Here is a 23,008-nt window from a genome sequence, read left to right as displayed (position 1 = left end):
AATGGATTACTGAGGGGTTCTTGAGGTCACTAAATACGAATATTCCATCAGAACCGAATCCCGGAGACCTGGTGCTCAAGGTTATTGCTAGGGGCGTCATCTTCTGGAGCTTCCAGATTCTTTGGTACTAAATTGATGCAAACGGATTACTCATAGATTTTTGGGGTGGCTGTACGCGAATACGCCATCAGATCTCATCCTGGGAGAACCTAGTGCCTAAGGTAGGTCATCTTCTGAAGTTTCGATGTTTTCGGCATGCAATTGCTGCAAACGGATTACTTACTAGTCGTATTTTGGAGTTTTTGAACACGATTGCGTCATCAGAACAGACACCAGAGCACCTGGTAACTAGGGCACGTCATCTTCTGGACTTTCGAGGGTTTTCGGTACTTAATTGATACAAATTGATTATTCATGGGTTTTTGCGATTTCTGAACATAAATACTCCATCAGAACATACACCGGAGCACTTGGTGCCTAAGGCAGGTTATCTTCTGTAGTTTCGATAATTTTCGATACTAGATTAGTGCAACCGATTACTCTTGAGTTTGTGGGGTTGCTGAACATAATTATGCCATCAGACCCAACCCACGCAGCATCTGATGTTTAAGGCAGGCCATCTTCTGGATTTTCGAGTGTTCTCGGTACTAAATTGATGAAAAATGGATTACCTTTTTACAACGTGCAATGAAGTAGCCACTTCTGTTGTATGTAGGCATATGAATTTATTCAAATTCTTAAAATTTATCCACAAGGGAGTGGAAGTAAAAAACGTTTTCGGTTAAACTGACCATCATCGGTGTAAACCTGCAAATAAGTGAACCACTAAGATTAAAAAGCAAAAGGGTTAAATTTTGACAGCTGAAAAAAATTAGAAAATGTAGTTACTTATGTCCAGTGTACAAGTAATTGTAACTAGCCACTTCAATAGGTGTAAAAACCTCTAAATTATATTATTGTTACATTCTATATTAAAAAGTAGTCGACATTAAGTGGTTGTCTCAAGATTTTAAAGATCACTAGTCGGTGATCTGTGGTCGGTAGTCGATCACATGTTGTTAGTGTTTATCGACCTCAAAAAACCCCGAGTAATTTATTTCCATCAATTTAATGCCGAAATTCCTTAAAACAGATAATGACGTCCCTTGTAGTGACCTTGGGCACCAGGTGCACAGGGGGCCGGTTGTGATAGCATATTCGTGTTTAGCGTCCTCAAAAACCCTCCAGTAATCCAGTTGCATCAATTAAATGCCGAAAGCCCTCGAAACCCCAGAAGATCATGTGTCCTAGTAGCGACCCTTAGCACCAGGTATTCCGAAGTTCAATTATGATGGCATATTCATGTTTAGCGACCGCAAAAACCCATAAGTGATCCCTTTGCATCAATTTAATACCAAAATCCCTCGAAACTTCAGAAGATGACGTCCCTTGCTGTGACCTTGGGCACCAGGGGATCCGGTGGTCTGTTTTGATAGCTGATTCGTGTCTAACAGCTCAAAAACCCCCGAGTAACCCATTTTTATCAATTTAATGACAAAATCCCCAAAAACTCCAGAAGATGACGTCCAATGCAGTGACCTTGGACTCCAGGTGCACAGTGGGTCGGTTCTGATGGCATATTCGTGTTTAGCGACCTCAAAATCCTTCCAGTAATCTATTTGCATCAATTAAATGCCAAAATCCCTCGAAACCCCAGAAGATGACCCGCCTTAGTAGCGACCCTGGGCACCAGGTACTCCGGAGGTTAATTCTGATGGCATATTCGTGTTTACCGACACCATAGAACCCGTGAGTAATCCGTTTACATCAATTTAATGCTGAAAACACTCGAAACTCCAAAAGATTACGTGCCTTAGTAGCCATCCTGGGCACCAGGTACTCCGAATGAATTCAATTCGTGTTTGGCGACCTCAAAAACCCCCGAGTAACCCGTTTGCACCAATTTAATACTGAAAGCCCTCGAAAGTCCAGAAGATGACGTCCCTTGCAGTGACCTTGGGCACCAGGTGATCCAGAGGTCTCTTCTGATGGCATGTTCGTGTTTAACCACCTCAAAAACCCCCGGAATAATCCAGTTGCATCAATTTAGTGCCGAAATCCCTCGAAACTCCAGAAGATGATGTGCCTTAGTAGCTACCCTGGGCACCAGGTACTCCGGAGGTCAATTCTGATGGCATATTAGTACTTAGTGACCCCTAAAACACGTGAGTAATCCGTTTGCATCGATTTAACGCCGAAAACTATCGAAACTCCAGAAGATGACGTTTCTTGCACTGACCTTGGGCACCAGGTGATCCGGGAGTCAGTTCTGATTGCGTAATCGTATTCAGTGACCACAAACACCCCCCAAATAATAAATTTTCTTCCTTAGTATACTGATTTTGACTTTATTTTTATATTTATGCAATTTTGGATGCATTTTATGCACTTTACAGTGCAATTATGCATTTCCACCCATTTTTGAATAGTAGACTTTTTTCCTGACGTCATCCTAAACATAATGCAAAAAACTGTGAGTCTCTAGGTGCTGTATTTAAAAATTTATTTATTTTGTGCTAAATGCCCTCGTCTATTTTCATCGATACTGGTTCGAATTTCATTATCTTAATTTAATCGCCCCATTTTCTACCCTATCTACAGTTGCCTTATTATGCATCTGAAACAAGGTCTAACATTGCGCCTATTTCACTAACGATGCAATTACCCTATAGTGGCATATTTTTACAGTTCGGTCTTTTTGTATCATCTTTACATAGTATTTTAGAAGTTAATTGCGCAATAAACAGGAATTGACAAAATTTGCAGTTACGTCATTTTTCTTCCGTACTGAATATCTGCCTGCAATTACTTTTATTATTATAATTTATCCTAGGTGTCACAGCAGTCGGTCCGCCTCTACTTAACTTATTCTTACAGTTGTGCTAACTATTTGGCCACGTGCAGTCGTATTAAAAATTGTGAAAACATTTTGAGTTTTATAGATAATACTATTGAGAGTCTTGTGGGTAAAATTTATATTTTTGTGATTAGATAAGCATTTTGTGTTTTTTGTAAGAGCGCGTTAAGAGTGGTGGCTATTAAAAGAGAAAATTATATATCTAAAATATTTATTCACAAAAATACAAAATATAGACATAAGAAAGATTCTTGAAATTGGACAAATTATGTGATATTTCACGTATATAATCGTATATTAATTTATGCTAAAAAGTATTTATTACAAATCTAAAATATCTTTAAACTTTTAAAATAATAAGAAAAATAACGGTTTTGATTTTCTCTCAATATGATAATTAGGGATTATAATAATTTCCAGGTATTAGGGAAAGATTAAAATCAATAAATACCCATTAAAATGCTTGCCCATTACCAATGTTTCTTTATTGGGTATGTATTATTATTATTTTGCATTATTGTGAATAAATATTTTAGATATATAATTCTCTTTTTTATTCGAGCAATTTGTATTTCGAGCAATTTTCATGTCGAGCAATTGATTTTCGAGCAATTGATTTCGAGCAATTAATTTCAAGCAATTGCATTCGAGCAATTGACCTAGAACCAAGAAACCTCTAGGGAAAATTATTTGTCAGTGGAAAAGTCGACCCATCTTTACTCACTGTTGTCGGCGAACGTTTTTCGTCTCTTTATATGGCGGAAATAAAGACGGGTCTCTGGAAACCCTGAGATACAAACGATTCGCTAGTAACAAAAAATGCATTTTAATCTCTTCTCACTTCCTCCAACACAAGATGCAGCCCGTTTTTACAGACTCCGAGTGTATCACCAGATTCAGTCATGACTCGGTAAACATTGTGATCCAGAAAATTAGGGCTGAAAAAAGCATGGAAAATTTTGGATACCAATTCAAACTTTCAAGCCTCCAGTATCCCCGAGCTTATGAAATTCATCTTGAGCAGATGCAATAGAAACTAGAAGTGCATCTGGTTGCAAAAAAGCAGACCTCAAATCTTCAGCAGTGTTGCAGCAAGATCGTGGACATATCAACGTTAATTATTATTGAAGAAAATGAATTGGTAGATGAATTAGCGACAATGACGCCAACTATAACTCTCATTATACCACAAAAATTCACCTCGGATACTGATTCAGATCTTGACTCGCAGCCTGGAACATCGAAAAAAAAAATGAAAAAGTAATAACTGTGATAGATCTTTTTTAACATATAATATATATAATATAGCTCAACAGGCCTTAAAGGCCCATGGCTTGGAATTTCTCAACGGTTTTCCTCCATTTTCTCCTGTACATGGCCGCAATTCTCCAATTTGATATCCTGATTGTTTCCAGGTCTTTCTCACATGCTTCTAGCCACTTTTTCTTGGTATGACCTAACAAACTTATTCTCTTTGCTCTGACCATCTGGCTTATTACTGGTTTCCGGTACAGCTCTCTGATCTCTGCATTTGTTCGTCTCCTCCAAACGTCTTCATCGTTATTTGCTCTCCCGAATATCTTCCTTAGGACACTTCGCTCCCAGATGTTCAGCATATTTTCTTGATTTTTGTTCATGACCCATGCTTCGCTCCCGTAAAGAACTGTGGGCTGGATCACTGTTCCGTAGAGCCTTAATTTTGCCTCTCTGGAGATGTTTTTGGCTCTTAGTAGTTTGTGTAGGGCTCTGACTGTCTTCCTTCCTCTCGAAATTCGTTTTTCAATTTCTTGACTTTTTTCCCCTTTATTTGTTAGCGTTACTCCTAGATACTCGAACTCCGTCACCTTTTTGAAGCAATACTCTCGTTGTTTGTAGTTGTTTTCAGTTGTGTATCTTCATCTGAGGTCTGTCCTATTTCCATATACTTTATTTTTTGCTCATTATTTCTCAGTCCATACCACTTGGCCTTTACTTCAAAGAGTTTGAAAATCCTCAGCAGTTCCCTTTCCGTTTTTGCCATTAGCACTACATCGTCCGCAAAGGCCAGAACCTGCTTTCTGTTGTCATAGATCATACCTTTTGTATAAACATCGTCGTATAAACAACATAATAATAAATACTATTATTTTGGTTAGAAATTGTCCGTGGATTAGGCCTCTTGGGGATACCACACAAAAAACGCCTCCAGACTCTCTCATAGGTGGCCGGGAAAAGGGTCAAAAATAGCTTAATAATAGCATAGGATTTTTAAAACCATAATAAATAAATATATAGATAGAAAAGTAAGCCCAAGGTTTTGTTTTTTATTGTATTCCTATGAGAATTCGAGAATATGGTCAAGTTTGGAGCGCTGTAAAACCTAGACGAATAAATAAAATTAAACAAGACGAAGTAGTTTTCAATCCGAATAGTAAATTAATAATATTGAAAAATATTAAAAACATTACTAAAAGATTTTTAAATTGAAAACTTATTGGTACACTTTCCTGGTGACACCTCCAAGACTTCTACAATTTGCAAGTCAAATGGATGCTGCAGTGAAGACGAGAGGGAAGGAATTCTACACTATGCAATTCACATCCCCCGTCTGCAGCTGGTAAAGTTCCAACGGAAAAATGCACCTAGTTACTCTACGGAGTAATACGACTATAAAATAAAAATGTATACCATTTTTATTCAGTTGCAATGCGAAGGCAAAACAATCTTACTTTTCAATTAGAATACGGAGTGCAGTCCAGTCCCTTGAATCGCGATTTTCGGCTCTTATTGGAGCCTCATCGGAAAGAACGTATGCACTGTTCTCCATATTTTAACTGATTCCTATCGAGAGCTTTTCCCACCCATTGCAACTGAAGTGATGATAGTAGGTGGCTAGCGCCATCTGGCATTGAAAGACGAAGTAGTTTTCAATCCTAATAGTAAATTAATAATATTGAAAAATATTAAAAACATTACTAAAAGATTTTTAAATTAAAAACTTATTGGTACACTTTCCTGGTGACACCTCCAAGACTTCTACAATTTGCAAGTCAAATGGATGCTGCAGTGAAGACGAGAGGGAAGGAATTCTACACTACGCAATTCACATCCCCCGTCTGCAGCTGGTAAAGTTCCAACGGAAAAATGCACCTAGTTACTCTACGGAGTAATACGACTATAAAATAAAAATGTATACCATTTTTATTCAGTTGCAATGCGAAGGCAAAACAATCTTACTTTTCAATTAGAATACGGAGTGCAGTCCAGTCCCTTGAATCGCGATGTTCGGCTCTTATTGGAGCCTCATCGGAAAGCACGTAGGCACTGTTCTCCATATTTTAACTGATTCGTATCGAGAGCTTTTCCCATCCATTGCAACCGAAGTGATGATAGTAGGTGGCTAGCGCCATCTGGCATTGAAAGACGAAGTAGTTTTCAATCCTAATAATAAATTAATAATATTGAAAAATATTAAAAATATTACTAAAAGATTTTTAAATTAAAAACTTATTGGTACACTCTCCTGGTGACACCTCCAAGACTTCTACAATTTGCAAGTCAAATGGATATAAACTTATAACCTCCAAAAGGAAACTTCTTACAAAATTTTTTGTTATTTTTGTTTATAACTTTTTTGTTGGTCACTTGACGATAAAAAGCATTACATATAAAATTGTATAAAATTTAATTTCCTACATTTTATGGGTACCTAAAATTTCTGCATGGTTGCTAGTTTAGGAGATACAGCGCGAAAGCTCTTTGCACCACTTTTTCCAAGATGGCGGCCGGGGGACAAAGGCTGCGACCTTAAAAACTCGAACTTAAGCTTCTACTGAACCTCCCTACACATTAAAAAAATAAAATTGACTCCTCTAAGAAATGCAACCCTAAATGTAACATTTGGATCTCAAAATTGATAGTTTTAGCAAAATTCAGCTTGTTCATCTCATTGTTAGAGATCAAATTTTTGACGACTGGACTATCGGAAACAAATTTCTTCATATCCTTTTTGATACAGTGATGAGTGCGCTAATAACCAGCAAAATAGCTCAAAAGATGGAAAACATACTACATTGCGAAACAAAAAGAGATGAAACTAGTGGAGGTGGCAATTATCGTTATAAACGTATAAATAATTAACATTACATTACATAGTTTCCCACTTTTAGACGTCTGTGACAGGAGTATTTTATAAAATTCTACTGTCACAGTGACAGCTGTCATACTCCTCTGATACGTCTAAAGATGGGAAACTATATAATGTAATTTTTATTTATACGTTTCAACGATAATTTCCACCTTCACTAGTTTCATCTCTTTTTGTTTAGCAATGTATTATGTTTTCTTCACGTTTTGCGTTATTTTACCGGTTATTAGCACGATTATCACTGTATAGTGTTCTTTAAGAGCGTAGGTGCAAAATTTCGTTCCAAAGCTTTTTAAATGTATTTATTTTATTCGAATCCTGAGAAAAATACTACGTATTTTTTAAAAATTTACACACAAAATGAAAGATTATATAATATTATCGACGGTAGAAAGTCCCTGAAAACTTCTATAATGTTTATTTTAAAAAGTTACAGGGGTGAAAGAGAAGAGAAAATTGGGTGGGATTTTTAATTTCAAATATCTCATTCAAAAAAAACTTTTTGTTTATTCTAGGGAACTTGCTATCCTCGGTAATGATGTAATATTTCATTCTGAGTATATAGGCTATTGATTATGTATTTTAGAAAGGAACTACAACGTTAACAGGATTTTATTGTTTCATATGGTCAATGGACCTCTATGTTTGAAAAAACCGCGAAGTGCTACCATTTAAATGTGAGCGTTTTTGAGAAAGGGGTGAATTAGTCCCTAGGCACAGTGCGAATTAGGGTGAGTTTTATGCACATTTAGTGCAAACACGTCTATAGAACAATTGTTCCAGGTTAAAATTACTATCAAAATATCACATTTTAAAGTCAAAAACATGTTTTTTTACAAAAATATATCCAAAAGAAAAGCAAGAAAAAAACATGAACGATAGCAATTTTGTTTTTTGGATCATAACTTTTTTCCACGGGAATATAGGTATAGGCATTGTTTTACAAAAAAACTACCATCCTTCCTCTTTAAAATGGCGTTTGGTAGAAGTCCCTATGATTTACAATTTCCAAAATATGATTTTTCAAATTTCGCCACTCATAGCGATTTTGGGATATTTTCCTTGTTACTTCGCAAACAATGTCCTGTAGCTTTTTTCTACGCATTTCTAGGTATACACAATGGTACATTTAGTAGAACGAAAAGTCAATTGTCTTTAAAATGTTCTATCATAGAAGGCAGTATGGCTATATTTAAGCAAGATATAGTTTTTCAAAATTTTATACTTTTAATGATTTTTGATATATTTTACGATTATTTTTAAATTTCTCATTATATGTTTTTTTATTGTATATTTGGGTATATATATTTTTTAATAAAAAGGAAAGCTCATTTTCTTTACTTTAAAACGGTGTACTGTAAAAAATTCTAGGACTATTTTTAAACAAGATATGCTTTTTTAAAATGTGACATATACACCTGCAATAGTTGGAACCATATATGGAAAACTTTTTAGCATTAATTTTATGAAAAAAGTTATTCTTTATAAAATAATCTGCCTAGTCTGAAACCTAAAATGCAATCATCAGATATAAAATTGTATTAATAGTGTACGAGGTATGTTAAAAAATATGAATTTGCTCAGGAGTAAAGTACCTTTATATCTCACAATATCGAAAAGTGTTATTAAGAAAAATTATTTGGAATTAAAAATTATATTATAATATGAAATTATATTCGTGTAATTGAAAAGAAAAATACAAAATTTTAAAATTTTTTCAAATTACGGATACTATTGGATATCCTACGGATATCTTTTTTAAAAATAGTCCTAGATTTTTTAAATACACCATTTTAAAGTAAAGAAAATATGCTGTTTTCTATTATACACTGTATATCCCTAAATGTACAAGAAAAATGTCATAACAAGAAATTTAAAAAATAATCATAAAAAATATCAAAAATCATTAAAAGTATAAAGTTTTGAAAAATCAGAACTTGCTTCAAAATAGTCAAGCGAACTTATACAATGGACCATTTTAAAGGTAATTGACTTATCTTTCTAATAAATGTACCATTGCATATACCTAGAAATACGTAAAAAAAGTTACAGAACAATGTTTGCGAAATAATGGGGAACATGTTGTTCTGAAGCTATTTTCTTGTGGCATTTTTACAATTTTAATTATTTAATGGGAAATAAGCCACAATATTATTAAATTATTATTATTGCACAATATTACAGTAGTATTTTGTATTTTGACAACGGCACCCGATTGGGGCGTCGAAACGTTAATAAAAATCATTTTTTTAATTATATTGTGGCTTATTTCCCATTAAATAGTTAAAAATGGGGAACATGGCCCAAAAAAGGCGTGAGAGGCGAATTTTGAAAAATCCTCAATCCCTTTGAAAAATATCGGAAAGGATAAATCATACAGACTTGTACTAAACGTCATTTTAAAGAAAAAGACTGTAAGTTATTTTTTTCTGAAGCAATGTCTATACCTATATCCCCGTGGAAAAAAGTTATGGGGCAAAAAACAAAATTGCTTTATTTCGTGTTTTTTTTTGCTTTTCTTCTGAATATATTTTTGTGAATAAAAATATTCCTGACTTTAAAATGTAATATTTCGATAGTAAATTTAACCTGGAACAATTTTAATGTAGACGTCGTACCAAAAATGCATAGCACTCACCCTAATTTACCCTGTGCCTAGGGACTAATTCACCCACTTCTCAAAATCGCACCCATTTAAATGGTGGCACTAAGCGGTTTTTAAACTTAGAGCCTTTCAAACTTAGAGGCATTGACTATATGAGACAATAGAATCCCGTTAACGTTGTAGTTTCTTTTAGCTCTCTTATTTTTAACGTAATCAATAGCCTATTAAGTTTTTTAAAAATATTTATTAGTTTTTCCAGGATTCGAAAAAATGAACACCATGTCCGTGGTGGTATTTTCCAAATCGAACATTCGCTATCTTTGTAACACAATGCACTCAGTCGAACATACTGTGTTGACAAGGCTACCAAATATTTGACAAGACTTCAGGAAAATTTTGAGTTGTTTATTAAATAATATTTTCCGCAAATCGCCAGGAAATTTTGACATTCCTGTCAAAATTTCTTGAAGAAAAAGTCAGGACTTCCTTACTGTAAGGAAATGTCATTTCCTTACTGTAAGGAAATGATATTTCCGTACAGTTGTTAGTGTTCTACATAAATGATAGAAAACAATTGCTATTAAAACCTTGTAAATTACCTTAATCATTAAATTTTCTTTATCTGGAGCTTCCTGGATAAATTTTTCAATTTCTTCCTTCGTTAAAATCTTAGATTTCTTTGCCCTATAATCTTGAGCTTGCCGTTTCAATAAAGAACGAAGTTTTGAGTATGTAGATATATCTACATTGTGTTTAAGTGCAAGGGTTGACTTCAGCATTGAATAATTGGCCCATAATGTTGAAGATTTCATCTTTAAACAAAGGTCTAGGAAGTATGCCATTACAACATTTTCTGAGAAAGAACTCGTATTTTTACTCATGCGATAATCCATAAAACGTCTGTATGCATTTTCGTACTTTTCTCTTGATTTCTTTGGCAATAATTCTAATGAAGCAGTATTCACTGCCTCAACCAGCTCTGGAGGAGTCCCAGGAATGGAAATTTCATCATCACTTATCATTTTACTTTCGAGAACACCAGCAATTAAATTTATAAGCGTCAAGTTTGACAATTCAACCTCAATACGTTTCCATAGTAACCCAAGTAATTTTATTAGGAATTTCAGAGCACCATTTATTTGGGAATAAAATTATCGCGTTTTTTTTAAATCAATCAATATCTGTCGAATTTTAAACGATTTGCGGAAAAATAGTATGTTTACCTCGTAGGAAAAGCCACATTCCTGGACTCTGTGTTGCTAATGGCTTGCGCCTCGACTTAGCAATCTTCACAGTCGTCCAGGAATGTTAAGCTTTTCCTACCCGGTAAACAATGTACTATTCCCCTATCCGGAACAATAGTATATAAATTACTCTAATCACTGGATACATATTTGGTATCAAAATAATCCTATTAGTAACGGTTATCCAAGAACATTCAAAAATTGAACGAAATAGCCTCTATGTTAATGATGGCATTGCCGTTGTCAACTAGTGTTTATATCTCTTGCAGCTTCGATGCCAGTGAGAATCTTACTAAGTACACGTAATTTGCCGTGTAAAGAAAGAAAAGGTAGGAATATAGACGTAAAACATCGCTTACGCTCTTAATTATTGTAGTTTTTTATTTAGTAGCAGTAGTTGTATAGTTTATAATTTGCTGTTTTAATACCTTTCTAATACCTTTCTTTAATACTAAATTTCTTTTCTCAACTTCATATTTCTTTTTATATTATCAGAGAAATTACAAATAATAAATAACCTTCTTCTACTTCTGAATTAGAGGTTCTAATAAATATTCTACTTCCGAATAAGAAGTTATAAAGTGCTTTATGTTTTCTTAGTGTATTATAATGTACTCTTACCTTGCTATCGTCTTCCATTTCTAGGAATGTCAAATAGTGAAAATGTCTTAGAAGTCTAGCTGTTACGGGGTTTCTACCACCACCTGGTGGACCCATAGCTGCTACAAAGTTTATGTCAATAATTTTTCTAAATTCGCCTATATTTTTTCTGTCATACCATCCTGCAACAGAAGAGTTAGTTTTTTAATAAATGCAAGTATTTGACAAAATGTTGACAAACCTAAAAAATGCAATAAACTTAAAAAATTTGTAAAAGGAAACAGTTAGTCCTGGTTCCCACATAACAAAAAAAGTTTATTAATATAAGCTGAAAATATGACAACAGCTTAACGGTGTCCAGTCGGACCAACTTTGATGTATGTCGTGTCATTTTGACAAGTTTATGACAAAACAACAGGTTGTTTTTAAGTTTATTCAATATCCAATGTTATGTAATATGTGAAAAAATGTTTGTCCGACAAAAATCTTTCGCATTTTAACAAGTCCGACACGTATAACATGTCAAATGACAGGAATTATGTTGGTGATAACCACGGTTATCAGACTTTTACTACGGTTGTCTTGTCCGACGGTGCACCGACGCGCGACGGTGGTGGGGAGGCTTAAATTTTTTACTTTACGTTACAAGTAGGTATACACAAGCCCATATTTTTAAATGATTTTCGATCAATGAATATGTACATATTATTGTGTATGTACATACTTATGTGTATTATTTGTGTTATTATTTATCTTACATATCCTAGTTTACTTTATATTGTAGTATTTGTAATTTTGGTGTTGTTTCCCGTAAAGACTTATTTTGAATTATTTATGAAGTTATTTATTTTATGTAGTTGTACGTCGTACTTATTGTAGGAGCTTAAAAAGAATATATACTAATAAAATAGGATAAAACGTTAAAATTTCATTACAGTAGGAAAAATGAAAGAATACCCATGAACGAACATATAGTGAGCACGTAAAGGTTGGAATAAATTCATTTTCTCGAGAATAAACGATTTGGAAAAAATCCCGAAACAGGCCAGTTTTTATTTTTAAAATACGACTTTTTGGTATATATATCATACTAGTGACGTCACCCATCTGGGCGTGATGACGTAATCGATAATTTTTTTAAATAGGAATAGGTGTCGTGTGATAGCTCATTTGCAAAATAATTTAATTCTATATTCAGTAATATAAACATTTACATATTTGTTTATACAAGGTGTCCAAAAAAATTTTTTTTAATAGAAGAAATTAATGAATTAATGATTAAGAAGAGATTAAGAATGAATGTAATTTATTTAGTCAAAAATACATATTACTGCTAAAAATGTTTATTTGAAAAATGATCATTGCTTTTCGCATAAATGAAATGTTTAATCTGTCAAGAGGAAGGTGGGTGGCGCTTTAATATTGCATTTAGGCAAAAAACAATATCTATTTGTCAAATAAACATTATTTCCTGTTTTCTGATAGCAGTAAAATGTATTTTGAGTTAAATAAATTACACACATTCTTCTTTTTATGTCAATAAATTTAATTAAAACATTTTTTTTGGACACCCTGCATAAATAATCATATTAATGTTTATATTACTGAATAGATAATTGAATTACCTTCCAAATGAGCTATCACACGACCCCTATTCTCAGTTAAAAAAATCATCGATTACCTCATCACACCCAGATGGGTGACGTCACTAGTATGATATATATGCCAAAAAGTTTCAATTTAAAAACAAAAATTGACCTGTTTCGGGAACGATCAAAAATCGTCCGTTCTCGAGAAAATGAATTTATTCCAACCTTTACGTGCTCACTGTATAAAACACGCTGTATTTTCCTGTCACCGTGTCACACAAAAAATTGGCCAACGCAAGTACATGTAATAATTATTGTTACATGTACTTGCACTGGACAATTTTTTTTGTGGCACGATGACAGGAAAATACAGCGTGTTTTATATGTTCGTTCATGGGTATTCTTTCATTTTTCCGACTGTAGGTATTAACGTAATAATAATGTTGACATTTTAGAATGCCAGGTATGGGTATAGTGTGACCAAATTTATTACCTATTATTTAAATTCTTACAATAAACTATATCAGTAATTCTAATTCACATAATCCTAGCTAACCTCTAAGGCTTGTTTGTATATAATAGTTAATCCAGTATTAATGGAAATTCATCGACAAATTTTCAGTGTAGGATAGAGATTGAAGTTTTAGATTTTCGTAAATATTGGATAATTAGGTATTGTAGTCCACTAAACATATTTTCTTCAACTATCTTGACTATTTTCCATACATCAAAGAAATAAAAATACCGATTAATCATATTACGATTCAAATTACAGTATACTCGTGACGTAATCGCGGCCTTACTGTTCATTGGTTAGTGGATTCAGACAACCGTAGTAATGTCTAAGAACCGTGGGTGATAACCACAGTGCTTAGACATTTACTACGGTTGCCTACTCCGATTGTGGTGGGGAGACCTAAATGTTTCACTTACGTCACAAGAGTACAGAATGCATTTTTAAATTTGTTGCGGTAATGATTTTCGATATTTGAATGTTGTATGTATATTATTTATGTGTATTATTTCTGTTATTATTTATTTTATATATCCTTAAAAAGTTACAGGCTGTAGTGTGGCCAAAGGACACCGTAGAAACCTTATGGGAAATAGCTCTCTGTCGAATGCTCTGAAACTTTAGGTTCTGGTAGTCCTTGATGTGTAGAACATAAGACTCAATGGGCGAGTAGCTCCAAAAAATCATGGTTTCAAGATATATGCCTCTGAAGTTATAGGTACAGTGAGGACGTTTGAGTTGGAATACATTCATTTTCTCGAGAATGGTCGACTCTAGAGGTAAATTACGAATCAGTTCGATTTTTATTTTATAATTTAAATTTTTTGACATATATATTACACTAGTGACGTCATCAATCTGGGCGTGATGACGCAATCAATGATTTTTTTCAAATAAGAATAGGGGTCGTGTGACAGCTCATTTGAAAGGTTATTCAATTCTCTATTCACTAATATAAACATCAACATAATTATTTATACAGGTTGCCCAAACATTTTTTTAATTAAATTAATTGAGACAAAAAGAAGAATGTATATAATATATTTAATTCGAAAAACATTTTACTGTTGTCCGAAAACAGAAAAAAATGTTTATTTGATAAATAAATATTGTTTTTCGCTTAAATTCAATATTAAAGCTGCCACCCACCTGCCTCTTAGCAGTGTGAACATTTAATTAAAGCAAAAAGCTATGTATATTTTTCAAATTAACATTTCTTATGTTTTCTGTCCGCAGTAAAATGTATTTCGAACTAAATAAATTATGTACATTCTTCTTTTTGTCTCAATTAATTTAATTAAAAAAAATTTTTGGGCACCCTGTATAAATAATTATATTAATGTTATTATTAGTGAATAGAGAATTGAATAACCTTTCAAATGAGCTATCACACGACCCCTATTCTTATTTAAAAAAAATCATCGATTGCGTCATCACACCCAGATGGATGACGTAACTAGTATGATATATATGCCAAAATATTATAAATTAAAAATAAAAATTCACCTGATTCGTAATTTATCTCCAGAGTCGCCCATTCTCGAGAAAATGAATTTATTTCAACTCAAACGTGCTCACTGTACCTATAACTTCATAGGCTTATATCTTAAAACCATGATTTTTGGAGCTACGCGGCCATTGAGTCTTTTGTTCTACACATCAAGGACTACCAGAGCCCAAAGTTTCAGAGCATTTGACAGAGAGCCATTTTCCATAAGGTTTCTGCAGGGTTCTTTATTACCTATTATTTAAATTCTTACAATAAATCATAACAAGTAATTTTAATTCACATAATCCTAGCTGAACTCTAAGGACGCTATGTATTCAATAGTTAATTAAATATTGATGGAAACTCAGTGTAAGCGACCCGTTTTCAGTGTCATAGAATGGAAATTGAAGTCCTGGATTTCCGTAAATCTTGCATTAACCATTGGATAAACGTGAACAATCGGTCCTGATTAATTTTAAGTACCAAACCATCCAAATATCAACAGTTTTTCATAATTAGGTATTATAATCCACTAAACATCTTTATTTCACAACTATAATATCTTTACTATCTTCCATAAATCAAAGACATAATAATACCGATTAATGATATTACCATTCCAATTACTGTACTCTCGTGACGTAATCGCATGCTTAATTTTTATTGGTTAGTCGGAGTAGGCAACCGTAGTAAATGTCTAAGAACCGTAGGTGCTATCTAGCAGTCTGATTTTTGCATGATTTTTGCACAGGAGATGTAATTTTAAATTTTACGTATCGTAGAATAAGTAAACAAATTTTGAGTTAAATCAAAAAACATTGATTGTAATCGATTTGACCCGTTATTGAAATTTAAAAAATTATTTCTTAACCTTCCGCAGCTAACATAGTACTCGGCGATAATTAGTAAAATACAAGGAAAAGTTATTTACCAGCAATTTTATTGCTGGAATCGAATCTTATTATTGTATGTATTAATAATATAGGTATGCAAAGTCCGCAGATAGTGTGCTACTTTTTTTATAAACAAAATGACGCCCGAAAATCGTGTTTTTTTTTCAATTTTTGCTCTATAACTCCAAAGATTTTAACTTTACACCAAAAACACCCGAATAAAAATTCACCGCAATTAAATTCTGCATAGAAACGTGTTCTTCCCGATTCACTTCGACGAAAACTTTCCTCGAAAAAAGCGGGTATTTCCAACAAAATCTTTAATTTTCAACTAAAATTTTAGATAAGTAATTGTTAATCAATAATTAAATAACTTGGTTTTTGAATAAATTATAATTCCAGAAGCCGATAGAAATTGAATGAACAGTTTAACAACAATTGAATTGTTAAATAAAAATTTACGGTCGCTATAATAACGACAATAATTATGATGCATAAGAATAACTATGATTTTTTCATAAAAAGACGTTATACCTATCTAATGTACTTTACAGAATTGAAATTGGACTTTTTAGGTGGCCTCAGGAATATTTTAAAATTATACACAATTTTTTGGCTTATAAACAAACAGAATATCTCGGGAAATATTAAACTAAATTAAATTACGAAAACGGTATTCGAAAAACAATGGCAGGATGCTTCTTTTACAAGAAAAACGTTTAATTACGACGAGTGGTTCCTGAGATACAACCGGTGAAAGTTGACCGGAATTTACGGCAAAGATATAAACAATAGGATCATAATTTTTAAACTATCACCTTTTTATTTTTGTTCTCTTTCTTCACACCAATTTTAATATCTTTAAGATACTCATAACATATATTATTATAATAAAAACTATCGATAATACGTGTAAAAATTGCCAAAAATAGCAAAATTCCAATCAAAAAATAGGTTGGAGATAATGTAACCCTCAAAATTCAAAATCGGTATACGTTAAAAAATGCATTTTCTCGGCTTCCCATGGAGCAATTTCCTTCATTCTTTTTTTGTTCCCTAATAACTCGAGTAGAGCCATCGAACTAATGCATTATTAAATGTCAAACTTGCTTTTGTTTTGTTATAATAGAATAATTTATTTATAAGAACAGAAAACTACATATTTTTTCCAGTTGTAGGCTTTTTTTTAGATAAACTTACTACAAGTGTACCTATTAAAGTTAAAAACATAAATATTCTCATTTGAAAGCTGTACAATTATTTAAACAATTTTTATTTAAACAAATTAAAATTTTGTGTTATAATAAATTAATTAATTTATTATAACAAAACAAAAACAAGTATGACATTTATTAATGCGTTAGTTCGATGGCTCTACTAGAGTTACTAGGAAACAAAAAAAGAATGAAGGAAATTTCTCCATGGGGAGCCAAGAAAATGCATTTTTCTAAAGTATACCGATTTTGAACTTTGAGGGTTACATTTTCTCCAACCTAATTTTTGATTGGAATTTTGCTATTTTTGGCAATTTTCACACGTATTATCGATAGTTTTTATTATATAATATATGCTATGAGTACTTTAAGGATATGAAAATTGGTGTGGAGAAAGAGGACAAAAATAAAAAGGTGATGGTTTGAAAATTATGATCCTATTGCTTATATCTTTGCGGTAAATTCCTGTCAACTTTGACCGGTTGTATCTTAGGAACTGCGCATCAAAATTAAAAGTTTTTTCTTTTAAAAGGAGCGTCCTGCCGCTGTTTTTTGAATACCGTTTTTACAATTTAATTTAGTTTAATATTTCCCCAGATATTCTATTTGTTTATAAGCCAAAAAATTCTTTATAATTTTAAAATATTCCTGAGGACGCTTAAATATTCCAATTTCAATTCTGTAAAGTGCATTAGATAGGTATAGTGTCTTTTTATGAAAAAATCATAGTTATTCTTATGCGTCATAATTATTGTCGTTATTATAGCGACCGTAAATTTTTAATTAACAAATTAAATAATTTTTTAATTAACAAAAAAAGGGCTTTACATTACAAAGTCATTTAATTATTGATTAACAATTACTTATCTAAAATTTTAGTTGAAAATTAAAGATTTTGTTGGAAAACCCCGCTTTTTCCGGGGAAAGTTTTCGTCGAAGTAAATCGGAAAAAACACGTGTCTATGCAGAATTTAATTGCGGTGAATTTTTATTTGAGTATTTTTGGTGTAAAGTTAAAATCTTTGGAGTTATAGAGCAAAAATTGAAAAATACACGATTTTCGGGCACCATTTTGTTTACAAAAAAAGTAGCACACTATCTGCGGACTTTGCATACCTATATTATTAATATATACAATCATAAGGTTCGATTTCAGCAATAAAATTGCTGGTAAATAACTTTTCCCAAAAATGGCATATTCTCCGATAATCAGCCCAGACTATAGGTTTTCTGTAGGGCCGGTTGTTCGAACGCTAATCAATAATGATCATTATTAAATATTTAATTACTGTCACCAAAACTGTCAATGTCAACTTTGTTTGGATTGCTGAAAACATAATTAATTACAATTATGAGATTTATTATTAATTATGTTAATAATTATTTTTATATTAATTGATTATAGTCTCAGAATTGTAATTAATTATGTTTTGACAACCCAAACAAAGTTGACATTGACAGTAATTAATTATTTGATAATGATCATTGTTGATTAGCGTTCGAACAAACGGCCCTAAAGCTAACATCGCTGTCAGAGACCGACATAAAAAAATGTTTCCATTGACACACTTTCAAGCGTAGGATTGTGTTTACTCCTTGAATGAGTGAAACTAAACAATAACAATATTTATTTTTAATTTATTAAGCCTCTTAAACATTAGCAAAATAGCAAAAAAAAAAATAAAAACAATTACATCACATCTCAATTTTGTGAACAACAAGCTCAATTTTTCCACTGCTGTTTTTTGTACATAGCTTCACGTTTTACTCCTGACAAGTGGGTTACTAAATTATCAGCACTTGTTGGCACGTTCTTTCGTTAATATAAATATTTTTTTCATCGAGTACGTTTAATCGATATCATGTCCAACATCGATCTCTGAGACAAAATTTGCCGATACCTGCATAATCACTTGACACTGAAGACTCAAACTTCAACACTAAAAACATACACCTGAATCAAGCAGGTACTGATGGCGGCGAAGATACATAACAAGCAATTGAGATATAATCGTAAAAACTCTAAGTGGTCCGTCTTACAGACCCAATGTTAGTCACGGATGGTTAAAATCGTCAGAAATCGTCAAAAATTTCATTTTTTCAGTATCTAACAGGTTTCTAACGTCGGACTACGAAAACGTTCTATGAATTTTGTCGGACAAAACTTCAAATTGATTTATTACCCTGTCAATACACTCTCATTCAAAAATCAAACTGCTAATTATCACCAATAAACTTCCTCTCATTTGACAAGTTTTATGTGTCGGACTTGTTAAAGTGCCCAATATTTTTGACGGGCAAACATTTTTTCATATTTAAGAGGATCGGCACGTATTTTCGGCTGCAATGCTATTCAAATGGGGATTCATTTTTTTCGAATTCTGAGAAAACTAATAAATATTTTTGAAAAATTTAAACGCAGAATGAAAGAATACGTTATTAGCGAGGGCCGAAAGTCCCTGAGAACTTCTATAATGTTTATTTTAATAAGTTACGGGGGTGAAAAACTAAGAAAAAATTTAGTGTTAATTTTAATTTCAAATATCTCATTCAAAATAAACTTTTTATTTATTCTAAGGGACTTTCGGCCCTCGGTAATAATTTAGTCTTTCATTATGCGTTTAGATTTTTCAAAAATATTTATTGGTTTTTTCAGGATTCGAAAAAAATGAACACAATGTCCGTGGTAATATTTTCCAAATATATCTTTGTCATACAATGCACTCAGTCGAATAGAATATTGTCAGGACAATGTCAGTTAAACACTGACAATCAGTGACAATTTTAAATATTTAACATGAATCGGGAATATTTTAAGTTGTTGATTAAATTATATTGATATAATATAGTTTATTTGATAAATAATTGATTTAAAACGTGAACTTTATAAAAAGTTATTTATTGTGTATTATTTATGGAGGATAGAAGCAGATAATACATCAAGATATATTCTGTGATCCAAGTATTTTGTTTCTAAAGATGTTAAAAATTGTAAGCGTTCCATAGTAACAATATATTATTAAAAAATCACTTTAACACTTTTTCTCTTTTCTCGATTGAGTATTAGTTTTTGTTGTAGGTACATATTATATAAACTATTACAATAACTGAATACAAAGTTAGTGAAAAAATTATCGTATTTATTAACTGAATTAATAATTTGCAATTATACAAAAAATAACAGTTATCCAAGAACATTCAAAAGCCATCTCTTTAAGTTAGTTATGACATTGTCAAGTAGAATGACATTCTAGTAATATTTACATATCCATATCAGTGTGAATTTTACTACACGTAATTTGCCATGTAAAGACAGAAAAGGTAAGGATAGCCGTAAAATATTTGCGAATTATGTACCCATGGCCTTAAATATCATAAATAAGGTTGGCTATTGAAAAACCTTAAAAACAACCTGCTAGTTTTCACAATCATCAACTTTTCAGGATGACAAGTTTATCACGTTCAACAATCAAAGCTTCCACTATTCCAAAGTTTGTCCTACTCGGCACCGTTAAGCTATGAACAAATTTTCAGCTTGCTATTATTGCACTTTTCTTGGTACGTGGGATGCAGGACTAACTAGAGTGTTAAAAATATTTTGATTTTCAAATTCGTTATGCCTACTACTTTTGAATTTTGGCACAATTTTCGCTATTGTCTAAATCAGTGGTTCCCAAACTTTTTCCCATGATCGCCTCCTTAGACAGGTTTCAGCAGTTGTGAATACTATAATCGCCCCCCTCCCCAATTAAATTGAAACAAAAAATTAATCAGTACAGTATTGATTTATTTTTACATTTCGTTAAATGATACATGGTAAGTCATCATCCAATCTTCGCTTGTCCACTGCTGGACATAGATCTCTCTCATGATTTTCCCTCTATTTCGATCTTTTGCCTCTTGCATCTTGTCCACGTGTTGGTGAACAAGGCTAGTAATAATTGTTAATTTCTCCCTTGGGCTTGGTGATACTCATATAATTTCTTTATATCTGGCTCAATGTTGGTTAATAGCTATGTACCTCAAATCCCCTCCAAGGTTACTCTGGGCTAATTAGCAAAATTCATGGAAAAGTTATTTACCAGCAATTTTATTGCTGGAATCGAATTATAAGATCCTCCATATTAATAATATAGCTATGCAAAGTCCGCAGATAGTGTGCTACTTTTTTTATAAACAAAATGGCGCCGACAAATCTTATTTTTTTTAAATTATTGCTCTATAACTCGGAAGATTTTAACTTCACAACAAAAACACCCAAATAAAAATTCACCGCAATTAAATTCTGCATAGAGATATGTTTTTTACGATTTGTTCCGACGAAAATTTTCCTCGGAAAATGCAGGTTTTCCTAACAAAAACTCTTATTTTCAAAAATAAAGTTTTAGGTAAGTAATAATTAATCAATAATTAAAGTGACATCAAAGCTTTCTTAGTATAGATTGTAATTCCAGAAGCCGGTGAAAATTAAACGAATATTTTAGCAACAATTCAATTGTTAATTAACAATTTATGATCGGAATAAAAACCAAAATAATCATGATACATTGATCAAACTTATAAAGATTATAAAGATGAGATGCTTATTTAATATTTTATCGACAAAATATAATTTTTTCTTTTTTTGCATAATCTTTAAATTTTGAAAAAAAAAATAGTTATAATACGCTGGTCTAATTAGTAAAGTACAAAGGAAGGTTATTTACCAGCAATTTTATTGCTGGAATCGAATTCTAAGATCACAGTCACAGAGATTCTAAGTTCGCAGATAGTGCGCTACTTTTTGTATAAACAAAATGGCGCCGACAAATCGTATTTTTTTTCAATTATTGCTCTATAACTCCGAAGATTTTAACTTTACACCAAAAACACTACAAAAAAAAATAAAAATTCACCCCAATTTAATTCTACATAGAGGCATGTTTTTCCCTATCTGCTCCGACGAAAATTTTCCTCGAAAAATGTGGGTTTTCCCAACAAAATCTCGAATCTTCAAATAATTTTTTTGGGCCAGTAATTATTTAATAATAATTATATAGCTTAGTAAAATAAAAGCTTTCTTGGTATAGATTATAAATTGAGAAGCCGGTGAAAATGAAACGAATATTTTAGCAACAATTCAATTGTTAATTAACAATTTACAGTCGCAATAACAACCAAAATAATCATGAGACATTGATCAAACTTAGAAAGATTATAAAGGTGTGATGCCTATTTAATATTTTGTCGACATAATAAAAATTTTTCATTTTTTTGCATAATCTTTAAATGTTTAAAAAAAATTGTTATAAACAAATTAACATTTCTCAGAAATTGTTTATTATATTCTTATTTTAAAAAATACTTAAAATGCGTATTTCATAGGTCTTAAAAATGAATGTTTTAAAAAATTTTTCCAACCATTTGCAAAAAAGTTATGAAACAGCAAAATAAATATACGATATCTCCGTTGTTTATAATTTGTTTTAATTGTTTCAAAGCTTAAAAGTGAGTCTATAGTACAATCTAATTACTCACAAGGAATGTCAAAAATTAGTGCAATGGTTATATTTTAATGAAAGATTAAAAATACTTTTTTTGTAATTTTTAGCGCAAAAGTAGGCCTGATACAGAGTCGGAGCTAAAATGTTCAGTCGAAGCGACTGACACGCAGCATACATTATTTATTAAAAGTGTACGTCGCGCGGCCGCCGGTCGTCGCTCCGAGTGAAAATTTTAGCTACAGTACTGTATTATTCTACTTTCGCGCGTGTAAAATACAATATTTAATTAAAATATAGCCATTAAACTTATAATCGATATTTTTTTATAAATAATTAGCTTGTACTTTAAACTCAC

At 32.1% G+C, this 23,008-nt stretch overlaps 1 protein-coding gene across 1 annotated transcript in view; it reads right to left on the bottom strand.

The window, feature by feature from the left end:
* LOC114339583 (dynein axonemal heavy chain 1-like) overlaps positions 1–23,008 on the bottom strand; it is a 452,416-nt gene that overhangs the window by 227,750 nt on the left and 201,658 nt on the right. Inside the window, exon 8 of the mRNA XM_050660135.1 lies at positions 11,493–11,653. Coding sequence (XP_050516092.1) covers positions 11,493–11,653 — 161 coding nt within the window. The remainder of the gene's footprint in view (positions 1–11,492; positions 11,654–23,008) is intronic.

This window comes from Diabrotica virgifera, chromosome 9, assembly GCF_917563875.1.
Source record: "Diabrotica virgifera virgifera chromosome 9, PGI_DIABVI_V3a".
NCBI lineage: Eukaryota > Metazoa > Arthropoda > Insecta > Coleoptera > Chrysomelidae > Diabrotica > Diabrotica virgifera.
Note: the sequence above shows the minus strand (reverse complement) of the source record. Positions and strands in the feature narration are given on the sequence as shown.